Source organism: Andrena cerasifolii, chromosome 12, assembly GCF_050908995.1.
Source record: "Andrena cerasifolii isolate SP2316 chromosome 12, iyAndCera1_principal, whole genome shotgun sequence".
Classification (NCBI taxonomy): domain Eukaryota; kingdom Metazoa; phylum Arthropoda; class Insecta; order Hymenoptera; family Andrenidae; genus Andrena; species Andrena cerasifolii.
This window is the reverse complement of record NC_135129.1, coordinates 4699390-4717833: the sequence shown is the minus strand read 5'-3', so window position 1 is coordinate 4717833 and position 18444 is coordinate 4699390. Positions and strand designations below refer to the sequence as shown.

The following is an 18444-nucleotide window of genomic DNA, read 5'->3' as shown; positions in this document are numbered from 1 at the left end:
GATTATAAACCACAGAATTTCAACCCTCCAAACGAAAGCCGCAAAGCACAGACCTCTAAAATTAAAAGTAACCGTAGCTCGCGAGATCCTAAAGGTTGACCGATTGAAAAGGTCCACCTGGAAAATTGCATTCGGGCTTTCAGCGTTCCCCGCGTTTTCGAGGGGTGCCCGCTAACGAATCCACCCCCTGCGATCCTTAAGGCGGCTTAGGAAAAAGCTCCGTGGATTTTCTAGGTCACGTATCGCCGGTGCACCATTCTAGGTCGCGCGTAAAATACTGTAATGGGCCTTTGTGTATTCAAACGGCACACTTTTCCCTGCTCGAACGACGAGGGGTTGGGGGCCTGGTCGTTGTACGGATTGTTTCAGCCAGCAGTCGAGCTAAGTGGCAAGTTTTGAAATACGGCCAGCCGTGCTGGCCTCTGTATAACTTTAGTAGACCGAACTTCCGGTGGACAAGGCTCCGTACAGCTGGGAAACGGCGTACGTGTGTATAACGCGTTTCCTCCGCTTGTAACGAAGAAAGCCATGCCCCCCTCGGGGTGTTGCTGCTCCGCTAATATTTGAATTTCGGGGGGATTCTAAGCGCTGCGGACGTCGCGCTTCGGTAACGACGTAGCTCTCAGGGCGTTAAGAAAAATTTACAGAGTGCAGGAATTCGCGAGGGGCCTGCTAAACGATTCGCCCTCGCTCGGTTGGAAGGGAATTTGGCTGCGCGCTGTGTTAATCAGATGCGACGCGATGGTGGAGCGGAAGGCAGGGTTCAGTGCCTTTTGAAATTGTGGATTTGCATGAAAAGTACATTGTTATTTCGCGGTTTGAAGCGGTGGCCTGTGAGGGATCGTGGGAGAAGTCGAGAGGATTTGAAAGGAAATGTTTGATAAATGTGGGAGCAGAGGAGCTGATATTGAAAATTCAAGCTTTATTTTTTTAATGGCATTTCTGTGGAAGGGTGGTAAAGAGGGGGAATTCTTGAGAAATTTCATTTGGAAACGCAGGGGTGTTGAGGAGAAGTGTTTGATATATGAGGATGCAAAGGAGTTAATATTGAAGATTGAAGCTTTGTTTTTTAATGGCATTTCTGTGGAAAGGTGGTGAAGAGGGAGAATTTTCGAGAAATGTCGTTTAGAAACGGTGAGGAATTGAGAGGGAAATTTTTGATAAATGTGCAAGCAGAGCAGCTAATATTGGAAATTCAAGCTTTGGTTTTTTAATGGCATTTCTGTGGAGAGATGATGAAGAAGGGGTATTCCTGAGAAATTTCATTTGGAAACGGAGGGGAGTTGAGGGATAATGTTTGATAAATGAGGATGCAAGGAAGTTAATATTGAAGATTGAACAAAGAGTTAATATTGAAGATTGAAGCTTTGTTTGCTTAATAGTGTTTCTCTGGGAAGATGATAAAGAGGAGAAATTCTTGGGAGATGCCAGTTTGAAAGTCTGGAAATTTAGAAACAACTTTTTCTGAGAAGCTAGAAAAAGTTTGTACACCTTTTCACTCAGAGATCTAAGCTCTTTATTTAGCTGTTGCTCCAGCAGTGGTGTTCAGTAAAATGTACAGAGAGTCGGAACGAACACCTGTCTATTACACCGTGTATAAGTTGTTACACGTCCGAAACCGAGATGGTGATTGGTGATTGATTCCGGAACGTAAAGAGGGATGATCTTGCCCCGTCACCTCCGGCGTAACCGTAATCCCTGGGGGCCGGTTACGCTTTTTGGAGTACTGTGCGGGGCCAGATGGATTGGCATTAAAGATCGAGGAGGAAAAGAAGATATATATATGCGTGTGTTTTCGTCTTGGGACCGTCAACCAGACTCATTAGTAGCGCTATAACTAACGGCCCCTGTCCTAGACAAACGGGGACTGAAAGGAAATAAACTTGGACCTTGTATATATACGAACGAGAGTGGACGATAGGACTTGCGAGAAGAGTAGACCTCTAGCGGCGCCAGCGGAGACTAACCGGCGTGACCCATGTAGTGGGGGCCGGGGCGTCACAGCAAGTACCAAAGAAGCATCGATTTCTTTCGATACCTTTGACTTTGATATGTATCAATACCAGATCGAAATTTGTAGAACGATATCTATATGTATCGATACGGTATCAGTCCCATCACTACTTACAACCCCCGAAAAACGGTCCCCTGCAAATCCACCCTAATAACTCAATTATAACTTCAGAGGGTGACGCATCGCGCACAATTTCGGCCACGTAAACAGAGCACCGAACCTAATTGCGGCCAAATTGATCTCCGTCGTTAGACAACGCGATCTTCCAGCTCGCTAACGTCGGCGCTGGCAACCCGTTACGAGCACGCGCTGACCGTGCCCTGTGTTTTGCAGTAATGAAAGCATAAATATTCAGAGACGGGCGGGGCGCGACGCCGGCGAATCGATACAATTCATTACGGTATCTCACGTTGATCCTGGCACCGCTCGATGCCACGCACGTAATGCGTAGAGACGCGGGTCGAGATATCGGTCATGTCTATCGAGTCGCATGCACATGCATTTAAATCGCCGAAATTACGATATCGGACGGAAAACGGGACACCGACGTACGTTTCGATCTTACGGGGCGGAGGAGCGGCCAGGGGAGGGTATATTGAAATATTTCGCGCGACGCCACGGAGAGGGCCGAACGACGTTTAATTTTGGAGCCGCACTCCGTTGATGAAACTCTCCCAGTTAGTTCGAAATTTCGTCGGCTGCTTCTTTTCGGCGATGGCCCCCCGCGCGAGTTAGCCACGTTACAGTGCGCGCGTTGTATGTGACAGGCCTATAAATTCTTATTTATATGTGTGGGCTGTTAATTACACGATGGCTGTACGTGACTTACTGAAATGTAACTGTTACCCTGCTGTACATTGATTTCAATTATTTCGGCCTTTGGAAGATACATTTTATGTCTTGTTCGGGTTGATAAATTCGCTACGTGTGCTGGAAGGTATTGTGTCTGTAGTTGATATAAATTACTGTACGTGTAGGTAAAATATGGAAAGACAGAATTAGGGGTCTGTTAGATTCGACGGTGCCGCCGGGAGAGTTTGTTTCACGTGTTAATTGGGGGAGCAGTGATTGACGTTCGATTGGGCTTTTGTGCGAATTTTCGATCGGTTCAATTGTTCTTCTGTCTCGAACCACTTTTATTGCAATAGGTCTGTCCTGGTTCATTGTGCGGAGTTTGAAGCATAAAGCAGTTTGGCTTAACAAGAAATCAATCATCTATTCATAGGATTTTACACAATGAAGTTACACATCGGGCGAAGTCTATTTATAACAAAGTACATTATTTTATCATCGCGTAGGTGATAAGTGACCAGGTGGCAACATCTACCATAACATTATTCAAAGTTTTTGAAGGGAGTACTGTGGCTGTGCACATTGAAATTCATTTACAAAGTTGTAATTTTGTGATTTTAGTTTTTTATTTATTTATTTATTTAGTTAAACGGAAGCCCTTTGATAAATACAAAAACAACAATATATACACTGTGCAATGAAGCGCAAATTAGAGAAAGAATTATGTAAGTGATATGTAAATAAAGTAGAAGCAAAATGCACATCGAAGTACAAACACAAAACTAAAATAAAGAAAATAGCAATTCTTACAAACTAAGAACCCGGAACCGAAATATTAAAAAAATTATGAAATTCTGTGAATATGTAGGGGATTTTATAACCACTGAAACTTTCGCAATTTTTCCATTTTATTTTGTAACTCGCAATCTGTAAGAGATAGAAAAGAAGTTTGAAGACAAAAGTTACTTCTTTTAATTGGATCTATCATACGGTAAAAGTTTTATGAATTATTGAAACAGTTAATAAAACTAACAATGGTAAAACTTTGATTTACTTACTTGGTTTTATATAGAGTACGTATATTTTATTTTGTTACATTTTTGTAACTCCACAAATATTAAATAATCTGAAAAATGTTAAAATAAGTATAAAGATTTTTTACTCTTTTAATTATCTTTTTTTTTTGTAAAAAATCGAAAACTGTTTCAACCGGTTTTCTTGGAATATTGGAATTCTAAATCCGCTTTTTTCAAAAGTCTGTTTTTTCTGTAAACTCTTACAAAAATCTGCAACGATTTGCATCGCTGAAGCATCAATTCAATTACCTTTAACAACTCAACTCCCACTCATTGTGAGACTCCTTTCCCCACTTCTCGAACCTCATTCTCCCCGAAGAAATCAGTGCATCGACCTAACCGCTACAGCGCCAGTGATCAAAGTCAACGACTGCGGCGACCGAAGCTGTCTCTGCTTTCGCGTGTCACGAGGGATCGCGTGGCGATAAATCCAGGCTACGGGTGTAAAAATACGCGCGATCTCCCGTCGCGTTTCATTTCGAAATTTCCAGGGGATTCCCTCGGCCTGACTGGAAACAGGGTGTTGCGAGGGCGAGTCGGAAAAAGCAGCGAAATTTTCCTTCATAACGCTGCGTTCTGATTAAGGTAACGCCGATGTTAGTTAATAACGGGTTTATTAGGTTTCCGCTAATAAATGGTCCCGCGGTCTCCTTATTACGTCGCGCCGTACGATGTAAATTTTAATAAAAACTCGAGCGGCAGCCCCGCTCCCCAGGCTGTACACGCTCGCGCGTGGCATCTGCGTGTGCCTGGCTCGCGATACAATACGCGCGGAGTGCCATTAATTCTCGTGCCTTCGGGGAGACGCATAAAGAACGGCCAACACCGGTTACCGGGTTAATCTGCTTTGAGATTTAAGGCCCTTAATTGAGCCGATCTCTCGTCAGCCAAAGAGAGCAGGTCGATTCCAGAGGAAACGATGTTGCTTGGAAATGAAGGGAATTGGGTGAATCAGATAGGCAGACACTGTGCAATGAACGACATTGATGGAAAGTTTGGAGGCGGCAGGATTTTCTAAGGAAGATTATGTGTAGGTATGTAATGGAGGGGAAAGGAGAACTAGGTAGTTGGTTTAACCCATAACTACAGACCACTCGTCTTACAAGGAGAGTAAAATCTAGTAAAAAAACTTAACAAAAAAGTATACATCATTAAATAAAAGAATTATGTTTGATTTATTTCTATGACACAGTGATTTAATAAATAATCTTGGCAAGTAGTTTGAGGGACTATACGTCTGTGGTAATGACTTAAGAAATAAATATCTCTAGTTAAAGGTACCTAAAAGCGGTTGTTACTCGACTTTCGTATATTTTTCGGCCACTCATATTTATTCTACTGTACAGTGGTGGTCGCGGAAAGTTTAAATTGTGAACTGTAAGAAAAATAAAGATTCAACGTGCCCTTTATTTGTATTAAATAATGATTTATACTTTATGAATTATATTTATACTTCATGTAATTAAGTTACTGACCGAGAAATATGTAAAAATATGACTTTAAAATTCTCTTCTTGACCATCACTATATACTGGAAGAATCGATACATCATATATATAATGTTAGGTAGTAATTTTTACATTTGATGCATCACGAAAATCTGGAGATTAGTTTATTGTTATCGACCCAAGAGTGTTCAACAAAAATCTCTATTTTAACCTTCCCCGATAAACAATTCCCAAGCAGATAAATGTCCAAATTCCACCAAAGGTGCACAGAAGCACATAATACTGAAACGTCTTTACCAAATTAAAATAGAAAGTCTGTAACAGGCAACGTTCGGCAAGAAAAAAGAGGAAATCTGAAAGTTTTCAATTCCTGCTTTCTCAGCCACAGAACCGCATTTCGCATTATTTCAGACACGCCACACCTACACCATTATTATATGCGCTCTAACACTAATCTGTACGTATTCCCCACTGCCCAAGCAGCGCAGATTTATTCCCCGCGAAAGTTGCGAAAGATGCTGGCTCAAGAAATAAATTTAAGGCACCGTTGGGTGCAGTAGGACGCGCCGGTTGCTTCAAGTCTAGCGAACTTTATTCCAAACTTCTCTGTCCGGAGGAAAAAAAGGCACATTTTTCCCCCCTCCGCCGCGCAGCTGGGTTGTTTTATAACGAGCAGTTTACGCGAGTTCAATTTGTCACCGTGGAAAATCTGGACGCTGATTGCGCGCATTCTTGCGGGGCCATTCGAAGCGTAACTTCGATGGAAATTTTTCTCGAATAATCAGCCTGCAGCTTCGAGGATCTTTTAAGATAGAGGAGCAGCCAGCGCCGTTAAGTTCGGTAACTATCCCCCGAAGGATCCTTAAAAATGTCCGTAATTGCGCCGCTTGGTGGCATTCTAACGGAAACCACCCCCCCATTGTTCCTCTCGGCTTCCGATCGTCCTACAAACGTACGATAGACCGGCGAAATTCATCCCGTCGTTAAATCATCTTCGGAGCAATAAGAAGAAAATAGTAGCTCGATAGATACGGGGGAGACATCGCGATGCTCCCCTGTTTCGCGCTCCAAAAGGAAGGCGAGTCCGAGGGGCACGAAAACAAGTAATATCTTCGGCGAATCAAATTCACTTTGCTAGCTGTCAGTCGACGGTGAAAGAAACGTGCGCGGAGGGAGTGGAGCATAATTGCCTGCGAACAGAATTTCAACCCCTTTCGGTTAAACGCTTCCCCGAGAAGAACCTGCTGAACCGAGAAGTGGTGAAAATTTCGTGGAAATTTAAAGTTCTCGCCCCCTTGAAGGTACTTTCTTTCTGCAGTTTAATTTCTCCGTTGCGTTTTTAGCGTTGCAACGCGCCCGGCGATGCGCAGTGGAATTATTAGCGGCAGATTGACGTGAAAATATTAATCGGGCGAACAGCACCGTTTGTCATCGTGTATTTTGAAATATCCCTGCAGTTTGCCGAGCACGAGTGTGAAATTCTGCTGTTGAATATCGACGACTCTTTTTTTTTCTCTCCACTGAATAATACTGCCGTTGCGAAATTCAGGGAAAGCTGGGATTAAATGTAACAGGTCACGAGAAGAACGTTGGAGCGTCGATTACGCTTGCTCGAGGAACGTGGACGTATCGCGATATAGTTGTAAAACAAATGTTTTCTGATGCAGACACTCGGGGCGCGTAAGTGGAGCCGAGTTTAACAATAGAACTCGGTCTATGCGCGGCGAATGCTTTCCGAAGCGGCATTGTATAATTGAAAGCAAACACGACCGAACGATCAATAGAGTAATTAAACTCCGAAATGAATAATTAGGTATTCGCTGTGTTACGGCGGGCTCGCAGACCGCTGCTTGCTTCGTAATTTATAGAAAAGCCCACCCGACCGTTACGAAACCAGATTATAAAGGAGTTTAAACGGCACCAAAGGGGGGCGTTTTCTAATTACCATGTAATTTTCTAGGGCCACAATTCGGCTGTTTCTTGTATATTTTCCATAGTTTTGTGGTGGAAGTGACAAAGTTCTAATGGTGGTAAGGGAGAGGTGTTATGAAAGATCCATTTCTGATAATATCGTGATAGGTACTTAAAACACAAGTCCATTAATAGGAAATATGGTTATTGGCCTTCAATAAAATAAAAATATATAGCAAACTCTTTAATAATAACAGAAAATAACAAACTCTCTGATTTTCAAATAAGTCGAAAACGTCCCTTTCACGACTAGATTGTCTTAAATAAGCCATTAGACGTCGTGGAAATAAACAAAATGATAACAAAAATGAGATCAATTGTTAAAATATCATTAATGGCACATAGAACAAAAAATTGAATTCACCCTTTATTTCGCACGACTCTTTGGCCTAGTTTCTGTAAATTTAACATTGGAACCAATATTATTTACTGGTAGCAAAGTCTTCTTTGCAAATGCAGCACTTTTAGGATTATTTGTTAATAGTCTCGCTCGTTTTCGTAATTCCATGCTCGAATCAAAGCAGTCATTCTAAGTAACTGTGAAACGGATAGTCTTGAAATGGATGGTCCCATTTAAGGCTATAAGTGAGCGTATTATAAAATACCCTTAAAACAAAGAAAATAATCAATTAAGCTTATGTGTTATATATTCTCGTTTCAGGCGAATATTGGCTCTTTTAATGATACAAGACTCTCAGATTTAGTGACTTTATCTCACAAACCGCCCCAGAAAACTAAAGAAGCTTTTCCTTTTATAATGACTAGGCACTAGTGTTACCTTAAACAGGGAAATAACTTGTATGTATAATGCGTTTAGAATTTTGGCAATATGATTTGTCCGATTTAAAACCTGTCCCTTTTATAGCACCTCTCCCCTGTTTCATACGTGTTCATTGCAATATAGGTTAAATGCAAATACGATGTATTTGGATAGTGAAGTATATATAAAGAATATTCTAGCAGGTCGGTAGGAAAAATGGTAATAGAAGTAGAGTTGACATATCCATTGAATATTCAGAGATCTTCTATTATTAATTCTGGAATCGTGTAATGAGGACAGTTTTCGTCCCAGTGATTGAATAGATTGTAATTCTAATACAGTAGAACAAATTTTTGAGGTCCAATGAATAATTCTATACCTTTCGCCACTCATTTGCAAGCTTGTCCTTGCTTAAATTCATTTCCTTCTGCCATTGGTGAATCCACTCTACGCTGTCCAATATAAAACATTCAAATACCTTCATACCTTCGGTAATATTATAAAATGAAATACCAAAGTATACCTAAACAATGAAGGGCTCAGTGGAAAACAAGCACATGCCACATACGCATAAATTTTCGTTTCTCAAGAATCCATAATTTATTTCAAGAAGAATTATACATATTTTTAAGAACTTTTCATTTTATAGAAATCTATGAACATTAAACTGTAAACTATGATATTTTGAATAATATATGCAAACAACAAGTACGAAAATTTTTAGGTGAAAAAATAAAAACAAATAATGAAACGGTGGCATGTGCCTGTTTTCCACTAGGCCCCTCAATGTGTTCGAACATCCTTTTAAAGAATACCATCTATGAAATTTTCTGAAGAAGTATATCCTACGAATTAAATAAAAAGTCCATTCCTATTTGAACATCAAAAGACCATTCACAAAATCATTCCAACCACACAAACACCTCCCAAAAAAAATGCCAACCCAAAGAAGCTTCTGTACAGTTTATTAAAAAAAAATGGCTGCATTTCCTATCGAATACCTTTTGGTATATTGCACACCATTTCACTGAAATCCAGATTAAAAAAATTCAGAGCATTTCACCAGTATCTGCCTAGCTCCCTGCTCCCTCTACCAATCCCCCAACGTTACATTATCCTACATTATTGCAACGATAGATTCTCCAACGATATTCGTTGTTTGCGCGTGCCAGTCTCCCTTTTTCCGCGGCCGGAATTTATTATCGGGCCGAATCGATGCGAAATCACCGCGTAGGCGGCTAAATATTTATTTCCACTGCCGAGCCGAGCTAATGAACGAAGTACAGCTTTTTTCAGAGCGTGTGTGACCCCCCAAAATACCGCGCTGCTTAATTGCGAGCAAGGGCTGCCCGATGGGGCAATTAACGGTCGGGGATAGGGGGTCGCGACAATATAAAATCTCATCAGACGTGCGCGGTAAAACGCGATAAACATGGAGAATGTTAATTCCCTCTTGTCGGCGGCGAAATTAAATTCCATTCGATTTTACAAGCTTTCTGTTCGGCCAGATTCTGGCTGCCACCCTCGTCCGTCCGCGTTGCGTAAAATCTTTTGGCTTCTTTCGGCGCGCCGCTTTTTCTCGCGGTTAACGCTTTGGGTCGCTGCTTCAAATGCTAGAACAAGGGGATTTTAATTACCCCCGCTGGTCCGCGATATTCCCGCGGCAAAACGTCCTCGGCTGGAGACCTACATTCGTGGAATTCGTTTCGGTGTGCTTTGGCCCACTGTGCGGAGCAATTTGAATGAAAACTGGAGATACGTCATTGGTTTATGCGCAGCTGGCAGTGAATGTACTTAGGGATTGCAAATCGGTAAATCGGTTTGAAGTTTTTTTTTCACTGATAACGTAGTAGATATCGACGGAATTATTCGCTACATTGCTATACGTACAATTTTCTCCGGTAATTCGCCAAATTTTTGCCGGTAATTCGATAAATAATGCATTTCTCGCGATTTACCGGTAAATATCGAGAAATACGACATTTATCGAATTACCGGTAAAAATGATGTATTTCTCGCGAATTACCGGTAAAAATTGTATGTGCAGCAATGTAGCGCATATATGTAGCGCATAATTCCGTCGATATCTACTACGTTGTCAGTGAAAAAAAAACTTCAAACCGATTTACCGATTTACCGGTTTGCAATCCCTAAATTGTACTTTGCGGGTACTTCCATTTGGGGTTTTGGGATTTAAAGGCAGAAGATTGTGAGGTTAAGAGGTGTTCCTAGTACGACGGCTGAAGAAGACTTAATTTTTCGGGAATTAAAAAAAAAACAAGCATTGTACGTATCACTTTGCACGTTTGTAGCTTTATTCCAGTGTTGCCTAACCCTTGTTGAGTCGCGCTCATCTTTTACAATATTCAAATCTGCAACAAACCCCAAAGAAGGTATGGTAAATAGTTCCTTCCTTTCATTTGTGAAAAATCAGTGCAACATCCTTAATAAAATATGGCAGTGCGACCATATTAAAATAAATAAATAAAATAAGTGCTAAAAATAACCGTGGCGACCCCCCAGAAAACACTTCGTTATCCACAGGTTGGGAATCACTGCTTTATTCTATCAACTTTTAAGACTAAGTATTAAAAAAATTGCAAGTAAAAATATCCATCTGGTTTGTAGCTTTATTCTATCACCTTTTAAGACGAAAGTGCAAAATGATACCTATCTGCAATACTTGTTCCTCTTTTATAATTCCCGCAAATGTAAGTATGTGTTCAGCCCTCACACTAGAAAGACCCCTTAAGGAATTTCAAATTTCAGATCCTTTTTCTGTCGAATGACTGTTGTGTTAGTTCAAAAACTGAAGTCAGTATTACAATTCAGTTTCTTATCGCAATTTATTTCCTTGAAGTGTAAATTAAAACAGAAATTATTTAAAAATATTAGTTTAACGTAATGTTATTTGGTGTTGTAGTTGGGGGGGGGGGTTGTTTCGTGGTTGTCAGGATTTATGGCTCTAATGAACAGATTGACTACAAATTTTGATAGTACACTGTCATATATACTACCTGTCACGCGATCGAGGTTGCTTGCAAAACGATGATTTATAGCACAATAACTGGGATGTTAAAAATTCCACTTTTTACACGAAATTCTTCAGCTTGTTTTCAGCACGAAACGCAAACAAGCCACGATATTTCACAATGTACCTGCTACCAAAATTTCTAGGAAATACATTCATTAGATGTCCAAAAATCTTGACAACCGTACAACAATTTTCACCCACGCGTTTTAAATTCACCGTCAAATGGTTTCATTTCAAGCAATGCACTCATAGTTAGTGCATCTTCTCGAGAAGTCGTTCTTGAAAATCTCTCGAGAAATTTATTGATAATAGTATATATCCTTAAATTCGGTTGGATTTTGTTGCGCGCGGATATTTAAATAATAAAACATAAATACCTTAAATAAGCATCCAATGTAATAATAATATTTTATTTAAATAAATAAATAAGGACAATAATCGACGGAAATAAACCAGAGTAAAATTTATTTTGTCGAGAAATCAGAAACACCGCTCCTAGTGTATCAACAAATTCAAATTAAAAAAAAAGGGATTATTGAACACAAAAATAGATTCCAAAGTACCCTTTACCTTCAGAACTAGCACACTAATTACCCCCTTAAACACTTCACTAAATTCCCCCACGGTGCTCTCCCTAGCCGTCTTTCATCAGGTCGATAAAGAACCGCCGCGAGTAAGGTATCCGCTATCGATTCGATAGGAGCCTACTGAGCGGCGGTTCGATTAATCCCGACCCGTGAAAGGGAAGAAACACAAGGGCAAAAAGGGCAATAACTTGTTATTTTCTCGTTTAATGGATTTGCTCCGGCGAAATCTGCTTGGCTCTCCCGTGGAACCGAGAGATTCAGCCGCACGCCCTGCTACTCGGCTTATCGATGTGCCAGGCTCCGTTCCCATCAGCCTGCAGAAGAAGCAAGAGCAACCCCCAACCCCCGAAATGATATCAATTATACCGCGTACTCTCGTGGCTCGCGGATTTAATTTTTGAGGGCGCGACAGACGGGATTTTAATTGGAATAACGCCGCTCGGCCGGCAGTAATTCATATTAATTCCGAGACCTTAATAACCAGAGGCCCGCTGGCCGGCCTGCTCAACTGATGATATTGGATTACACCATTGATTCGTCATTAATATCGATCACCGCTGTGCCACGCGCGTTTAACGAGTATTCACTGGGAGCACTCGTTGTTCCGCGATCACGTGATTAAACACAGATCTACATAATCCCGCGGAAATGATTGCAGCTCGCTGGGAGATGCTCGCGTGTTCAGTGAACGGTGGGAATAGAAAAACGCGGGTCGACTCGTTGGCAATGCGCTGCTGATCCACATTCCAGCCGTTTTTGTACCGCGGATCGCACTTGCTACCGTTGATTTTTACGATTTTTTTTTTTATTGCGAGTGCAGTTTTTGTTAAGTATGCTGGGCAGGGTTGCAGACTTTCGACGTTTGTCAGCAAGATTAGATTAAATTTAAAAAAATTTAATTATCTTTAAAGATGTACAAATACACCCCAAAAGTTTGTTGACCCTACATTTACTTTGTTTTAAATAAAATCCTAAAAATTACCTATTCCTGGAGTGATTTGATGGAACGGTACCCTTAAGGGCACCTCCGGTCAAATCACGCGAGAATATAGGTGACATTTATGATTTTTTCTACAAAAAAGTATACGATGTATGGGTCTAGAACTTTTTGCACTTTATTCTGCTACAAATGTAGGGTATAAAACAATTTTTTTATTTCATTTTGCCCACCCCTGCCTCTGATATGCATTGCGCGCTGCATCGTTGTAAAAAAAAACTGGCCTGGACTACCGCCACGATAACTTTAGACAGGATCATCCAAAATCAAAAACCCAAAGGTATTCCTTAATTACGCATGTGCGGTGATCGCGCTATCCTCAGGCTGTGTTAAGAAACAACTGGGCGATGATTGCCATATGTTTAAAGATAGTTACCCGAAACATGGGTTTTTTCGCAGAAAAATGTTTCGTAAAAAAAAAATTGAGTGCCAGAAATTCGCAATAGAAGGTAGCGTGGAAGTGAGTGTAATTACCAGTAGAATCCCGTTTGAATTTTTAGATTCGGTCAAGAATTGCATTTTTTATCGTGGCGATAGTGCGTGAAAAATTGTTTCGAGAAAAGCGTACTTAAACTTTGACGCCGAGCGCGTTTGTCTAACGACGGGGGCTTGCCCGTGAGTGCCCTATTTTCCGCGCTTTTATTTCATTAAAACAAAAATTGTTTCTTTTTTTAAATCAATAAGTGTATTATTAATTAACAGAAAAATCACATTTCTACCTATTATACCTACTTGCGTCACAATCCATCTTTAAAAAAACACCTGTAAAAATTGTACCGTTAGAAATTTCGTTCCAAAATTTTACCTGGCCATTCTTGAGATGTTGTGGGATAAAAGTATGCCAAAAAAAATTTCTTTGTTTTGATCGGGGAGCGCCCTTAATCAAGTAGTCAGAAGCTTCTACGTACTGTACACTGTACACTACCAGTACCTACGTATATCAAAACACTTCAAACGCATATACAGTAATTACAGCAACAATAGCCTCAACAGCCATTCATTTTAATCAGCGTGACTCAAAAGCTATCGATTTTCCCGTCAGCTCTGTTAGGGTGAACATTCATCAACGAAAATTGAACCGTACCACCGACAGAGCATCTCACCTTCCTAACAATCGCCAGGTGAAAACGGCACTGTCCACTCCGTGAGCAGGCCGAGTGGTACATCTGTATTCATGCAGCGAACTTGCTCGGTAGTATTCGAAGACCGGGGGCGGCTGAAGCACGGGCGAGGCGTCAGCCGAAGGGCGCGATGTGTTGCAGGGGGTTGAAAAGCAGAGCCGATCGAAGCGGGAAAGAAACGATAGCCTGTCACGGCAGGTTGTTAACTCGGCTGCAGCCGGATCTCGGAATATCCTATGTTCCGCGTTCCCGTGGTAATTAAAATAGAGAGTGTGAAAGGACGAGGGTTGGGGGAGATGCAGGCGAGGCAGGGTAATCAACATGCGGCTATTACGGGGCATTACGGCTCATCGCCATGCGAATTAACGTACGAGATATAACATTAGTTACACACATACGCATTTTCTGATATGAATAATTGCGCGCTTAATTGCATAAAATAATTCGCGAGGTCGTTATCGGCCGCCGTAAAATAGCATTACGCCGGGTACCAATCAATTGGTCGGCGCGGCATTGTTAACAGACGCGCGGCAGCCCGTAGTTTAATATTAATGAATGACGTTACGCTTCTCGAAATTAGCAAACGCGGCCATAATGGCGCCATAGATACATGCTCCTAATAGATGGTCGCGAAAACGCGTTTCTATTTCGACGGCGACTGGCCGAGCGTGGCTGGCGATTAATAAGCATCGATAAAACCGATAACACCTGGCGAAATCTCGTTGTCAATGGGTGGGAACATATGCGTGCAACTGGCGTCTGGTTCGGGAGCCTGTTCCTCAGGTGCGGGGTACGCGAAGAGAGGGTTGGGAATGGAAAACGTGTCTTGATTCAGAATTTAACGCGGTGGAACGAGCCAGGCGAGGTCGATGCTGTATGCATTCTCAAGTCAAGAAAATGTGCGCTGATATGTTTGATCCTTCTTCTTGCAAGGATCTATTTTTTGGGGCTCCAGAGCGGAAGGTCCGCTTAAGTCCTGATTTGCCGACCCCTGCTCTAGAAAGTGTCACCTGGAAATCTCACCACAAAACGGACTCCTAAGTTAACCCTCCTCTTCCTCCTTTTTTCCACGTTACGAGGAGAACACACTCCCTCTCGACTTACCATTACAATTATATAAACCAGGAACTGCCTGTTTTTTCTCCAATCAAACCATTCATTCCCAACTATATGCGCGGCTTCAGGTGAAAAGCGTAACCGTTTCTCCTACGAAGAGAATTAATATAGAGGCTCGATTTGTAGAATTGGTTCGTACCGGGGGGAATTTGTGGCCAGTGGTGTTATCGATAAACCGGTGTTTCGTTTCAGTCCCTGACGAGGCAACGGCCCCGAGAGAGATCGCAGACCACGACCGACTCGCGGAGCTTCCCACCGAGCGTAATCGCGTACATGTCGAGGGCAGAGGCGGCGTCGTCGCCAGAAACGGGTCAGGACGAGGAGAGGTCCTTCTTCGAGAGGCCTCCGCCACCCCCTCCGCCGCTTCCGCCCCCGCCTTCGCAGCAGTCTCAGTCGCATATCGAGCAGGGAATCGAAGGGTTGGAGAAAGACGAAGAGGACAGCGGGAAAATCGCGGAGCTGCTCGATTCCGCGGGCGATCGAGATACGTCCGAGGAATTGGTCAGGTGAGACTCTGTCGCGGAGCGACGTAAAATATTTCACAATACTTTAGAATAAAATGTAGAGCTTTAAGTGGCTGCTTGACAGTGTCCTCAGAGCTTTGTCTGAAATGGAAACTTTTCATCCTCTGTGGATTATGGTAGTGGATGTCGAGTGGGACTTGGCATGGCATTTTGAGTTACTGGGTCCTGTGTTGAGGCCCACTGGACTTTAGAGAAGGGTGACAAGGGTGGAGATAGTTTACTCGGCTCTGTTCTCAATTATGTATATGAAATGCACAGGAACAGTGGTGGGTTTAACGGGCGGCCGATGAGCGGTTTGTGGCCTGGGCCCCAGCCCAGAAGGTCCCACCACGGGTCCCATTTAAAAAAAAAAATTTTATCCAAACATATTTTTTCTGTACAGTAGTTTAGTAAAACTTACCCCGTTTTTAGTAAACTATCTCTTCATTTTCCCGAAAAATGGGCCCCACAGAACGTTTGCTACCTGGGCCTTTTTCCTTAAATCCGCCACTGAGGAGGAATGGTCTAATTTCGTGTGGTTGAGACCACAGTTGAGTTTTTTTTGTAGAACACACTAAATTATGGTTTTTCTGGTTACATAGACTCCCTTAGGTCTTTCTTTTATTCTTGATTTAGTTGTGGTAGCGTAGATAAGGTTAAGGAAAATTGTTGAGGTGACATAAGTATGAAATATAATTGCTGATGGATCGTACCTAAATTCTTTGTAGTTATATAAAACTAGTGAAACATAGTTTCATTTGAAACATAGATCTTCGCCTTCTGCATATCGAAATTCTACATTAAAATCTTCGGTTACATAACGCTCTAAACACAACCGAATGTATAACATAATTTTATTACGAATTCGCAGGTTCGCTCCACAGAAAGACGAGAGGACGACGGTTGATGGACAACAGGTCAGAAGACCTCGTCACATCTCGAGGGACCATTATATTTCAAGGTGAGAATCTACCTTTAAAACTAAACAATCGCATTTCCGACTGTTGAATTAAACATTCTCACGTTAAGAAAAAAGAGGAAGCACGCAAAGTTGAGGCACCAGGGATCCCAAAGTTTCGTAACAAACCCGGTTCCTCCTCTGCCAAATTTTTAGGGGAAACTTAATTGGTTGTTAGTATTGTTAAATCGAGATTACGTAGAATCTGTTAAATGGAGGCTCGATGTCGGAGAGGGTAGTGAAGGTTCCGACGTCGAGTAGGAAGTGGCATGATTTATAACGAGAAGGAGATTACAGAAAAACGAGTTGGAGCAGGTCGAGGTACGATACCCCGGTGAGCGAGGGTACAAGGGTGCAGCCGGAGGAGGGGGTGACTCTTAGGAGGGATTTGACGGGGGGCACGAGAATTTCTCCCAGCACCATCGACCGAATATTCGACAACAGTAACAGGCGGCAGTATGGCATGGGAATCGTTGGCAGATTCTTTGGGTGAGTTTCTAGACAATAGACATCTGCTAAACATTATAATGTTCACAATTTATTTCACTGAACCCTGAGTAACATACAATAAAAGTGAATACAGGGTACTATTGATACTCTGTATCAATTTGGTATCAATTTGGCTTATCTCAACATGACCCATTAAAGTTAAGCGAACTTGCAACTTGTAAATCGTGATGTAATTGAATTTATGCAATTGTGGGATGAATTTTTATACATATGTAGGTATATTGTAACAGATGATGTAAAGTGGCAAATAGTTTGTATATTAGTTGGTTTTGTGAAATTTTTATGGACAGGCTTTATAATAGAAATATTTATAATGGTAATATTCTGTGGGATATATATTTAGTTTAAATATTTAGAAAGTGTTTTTCTGTGAATATAATACATGTGAAATGAAATCCATATATTCCATGCGTTCACTAGTGTTGTTAGTATTTTAAAGAATTTGACGGTGTAAGATTAATTCACTTAGAAAGAATTTCGGTTGTATTCATATTTCGAAAGGCGAGATTTCTCTTCATCAATGATTTCTTAACTCATTATTTTAATACTTGCTATCGCATCTAATCTATTGAAGTTTTCCTAATGCCTTAAATACCTCGCGAAAAATCTTTCAGTTCATACCAATGTAGTAGGTATTAATTTAAAAACATAGTATAAAAATAGATTAAATATAAATCCTCGATTAATTAAATCGATCAGAAAGTAAACGAACGTATGCCAGCACATTTTTTTAACATCTTGTTTTCGACAGTTTCATTTAATCTATTATCCTAACTTACTATTAAACTAAACTGATTGGTTTCTGCACATCGATTATTCACGTGCAATTGTACATATTTCATATTTGCAGTTCATAACTGATTTCTGCGCACCAATTGCACACGTTCAATAATTCCAGCTGCCACCCCTCCCATTATCACCACTTCGCAACACGCTAATTCAAACTGCATCTCTCACCAACTAAATAAATCGAAATTCCATTGCTATGTGTCCGTGCGTGTGTGTGTGTGTTTTTTTGTTGCAATACGTACGCTGTATTAGCATCGCGCAGCTGCAAATAGATTTGTCGAAACAGTGAAAAATCACGTATTTCCTATCAGTTTGTTTTGGCATTTCTGCCGCGCACGTTTATCAGATATCGGCCGATCATCGGATATTGATGCCGCTGTTGTTCCACATCGGCGAAGAAATTGATTTCGGAACGGTCAGTAAATGTATTTCCATATGAATAATTCTGTTGGCTGATATTTTCCCCGTGCCTCGTAAAAATATTCTGGCCTCTTCGCAGTTTGTCACCGATGCGCCTCCGAATCGAGGGGAGGGCATCGAAACGAAAAAGCCACAAAAAAATCAGTCGCGTAAACAAAGGACAACGGAAATGTTAGAAACTCAAACAATGAAACTTCAATCGCCGCACAAAAGAAATATCTACCCTGCGCGATATGCGCGACTATATAAAACTTACGTAGATGAAAAGTTCCGAAAATCCTGCGCTTCGTCACTTGAGGAAATACGATAAATAGTTGTAACGATGTGGTACGATTGAAAATTATAATCT

The 18444-nt window shown here is 41.4% G+C and overlaps 1 protein-coding gene across 6 annotated transcripts in view; it reads left to right on the top strand.

The window, feature by feature from the left end:
- The window catches only part of Rho-5 (rhomboid-5), a 371266-nt gene that overhangs the window by 333937 nt on the left and 18885 nt on the right, over window positions 1-18444 (top strand). For 4 of the 6 annotated variants that reach the window (XM_076823763.1, XM_076823762.1, XM_076823766.1 and 1 more), the window contains exons 7-9: window positions 15108-15421; window positions 16290-16379; window positions 16674-16865. In XM_076823763.1, the coding sequence (XP_076679878.1) occupies window positions 15108-15421; window positions 16290-16379; window positions 16674-16865 (596 nt within the window). The remainder of the gene's footprint in view (window positions 1-15107; window positions 15422-16289; window positions 16380-16673; window positions 16866-18444) is intronic. The other 2 variants (XM_076823764.1, XM_076823767.1) reach the window with 1 other exon arrangement.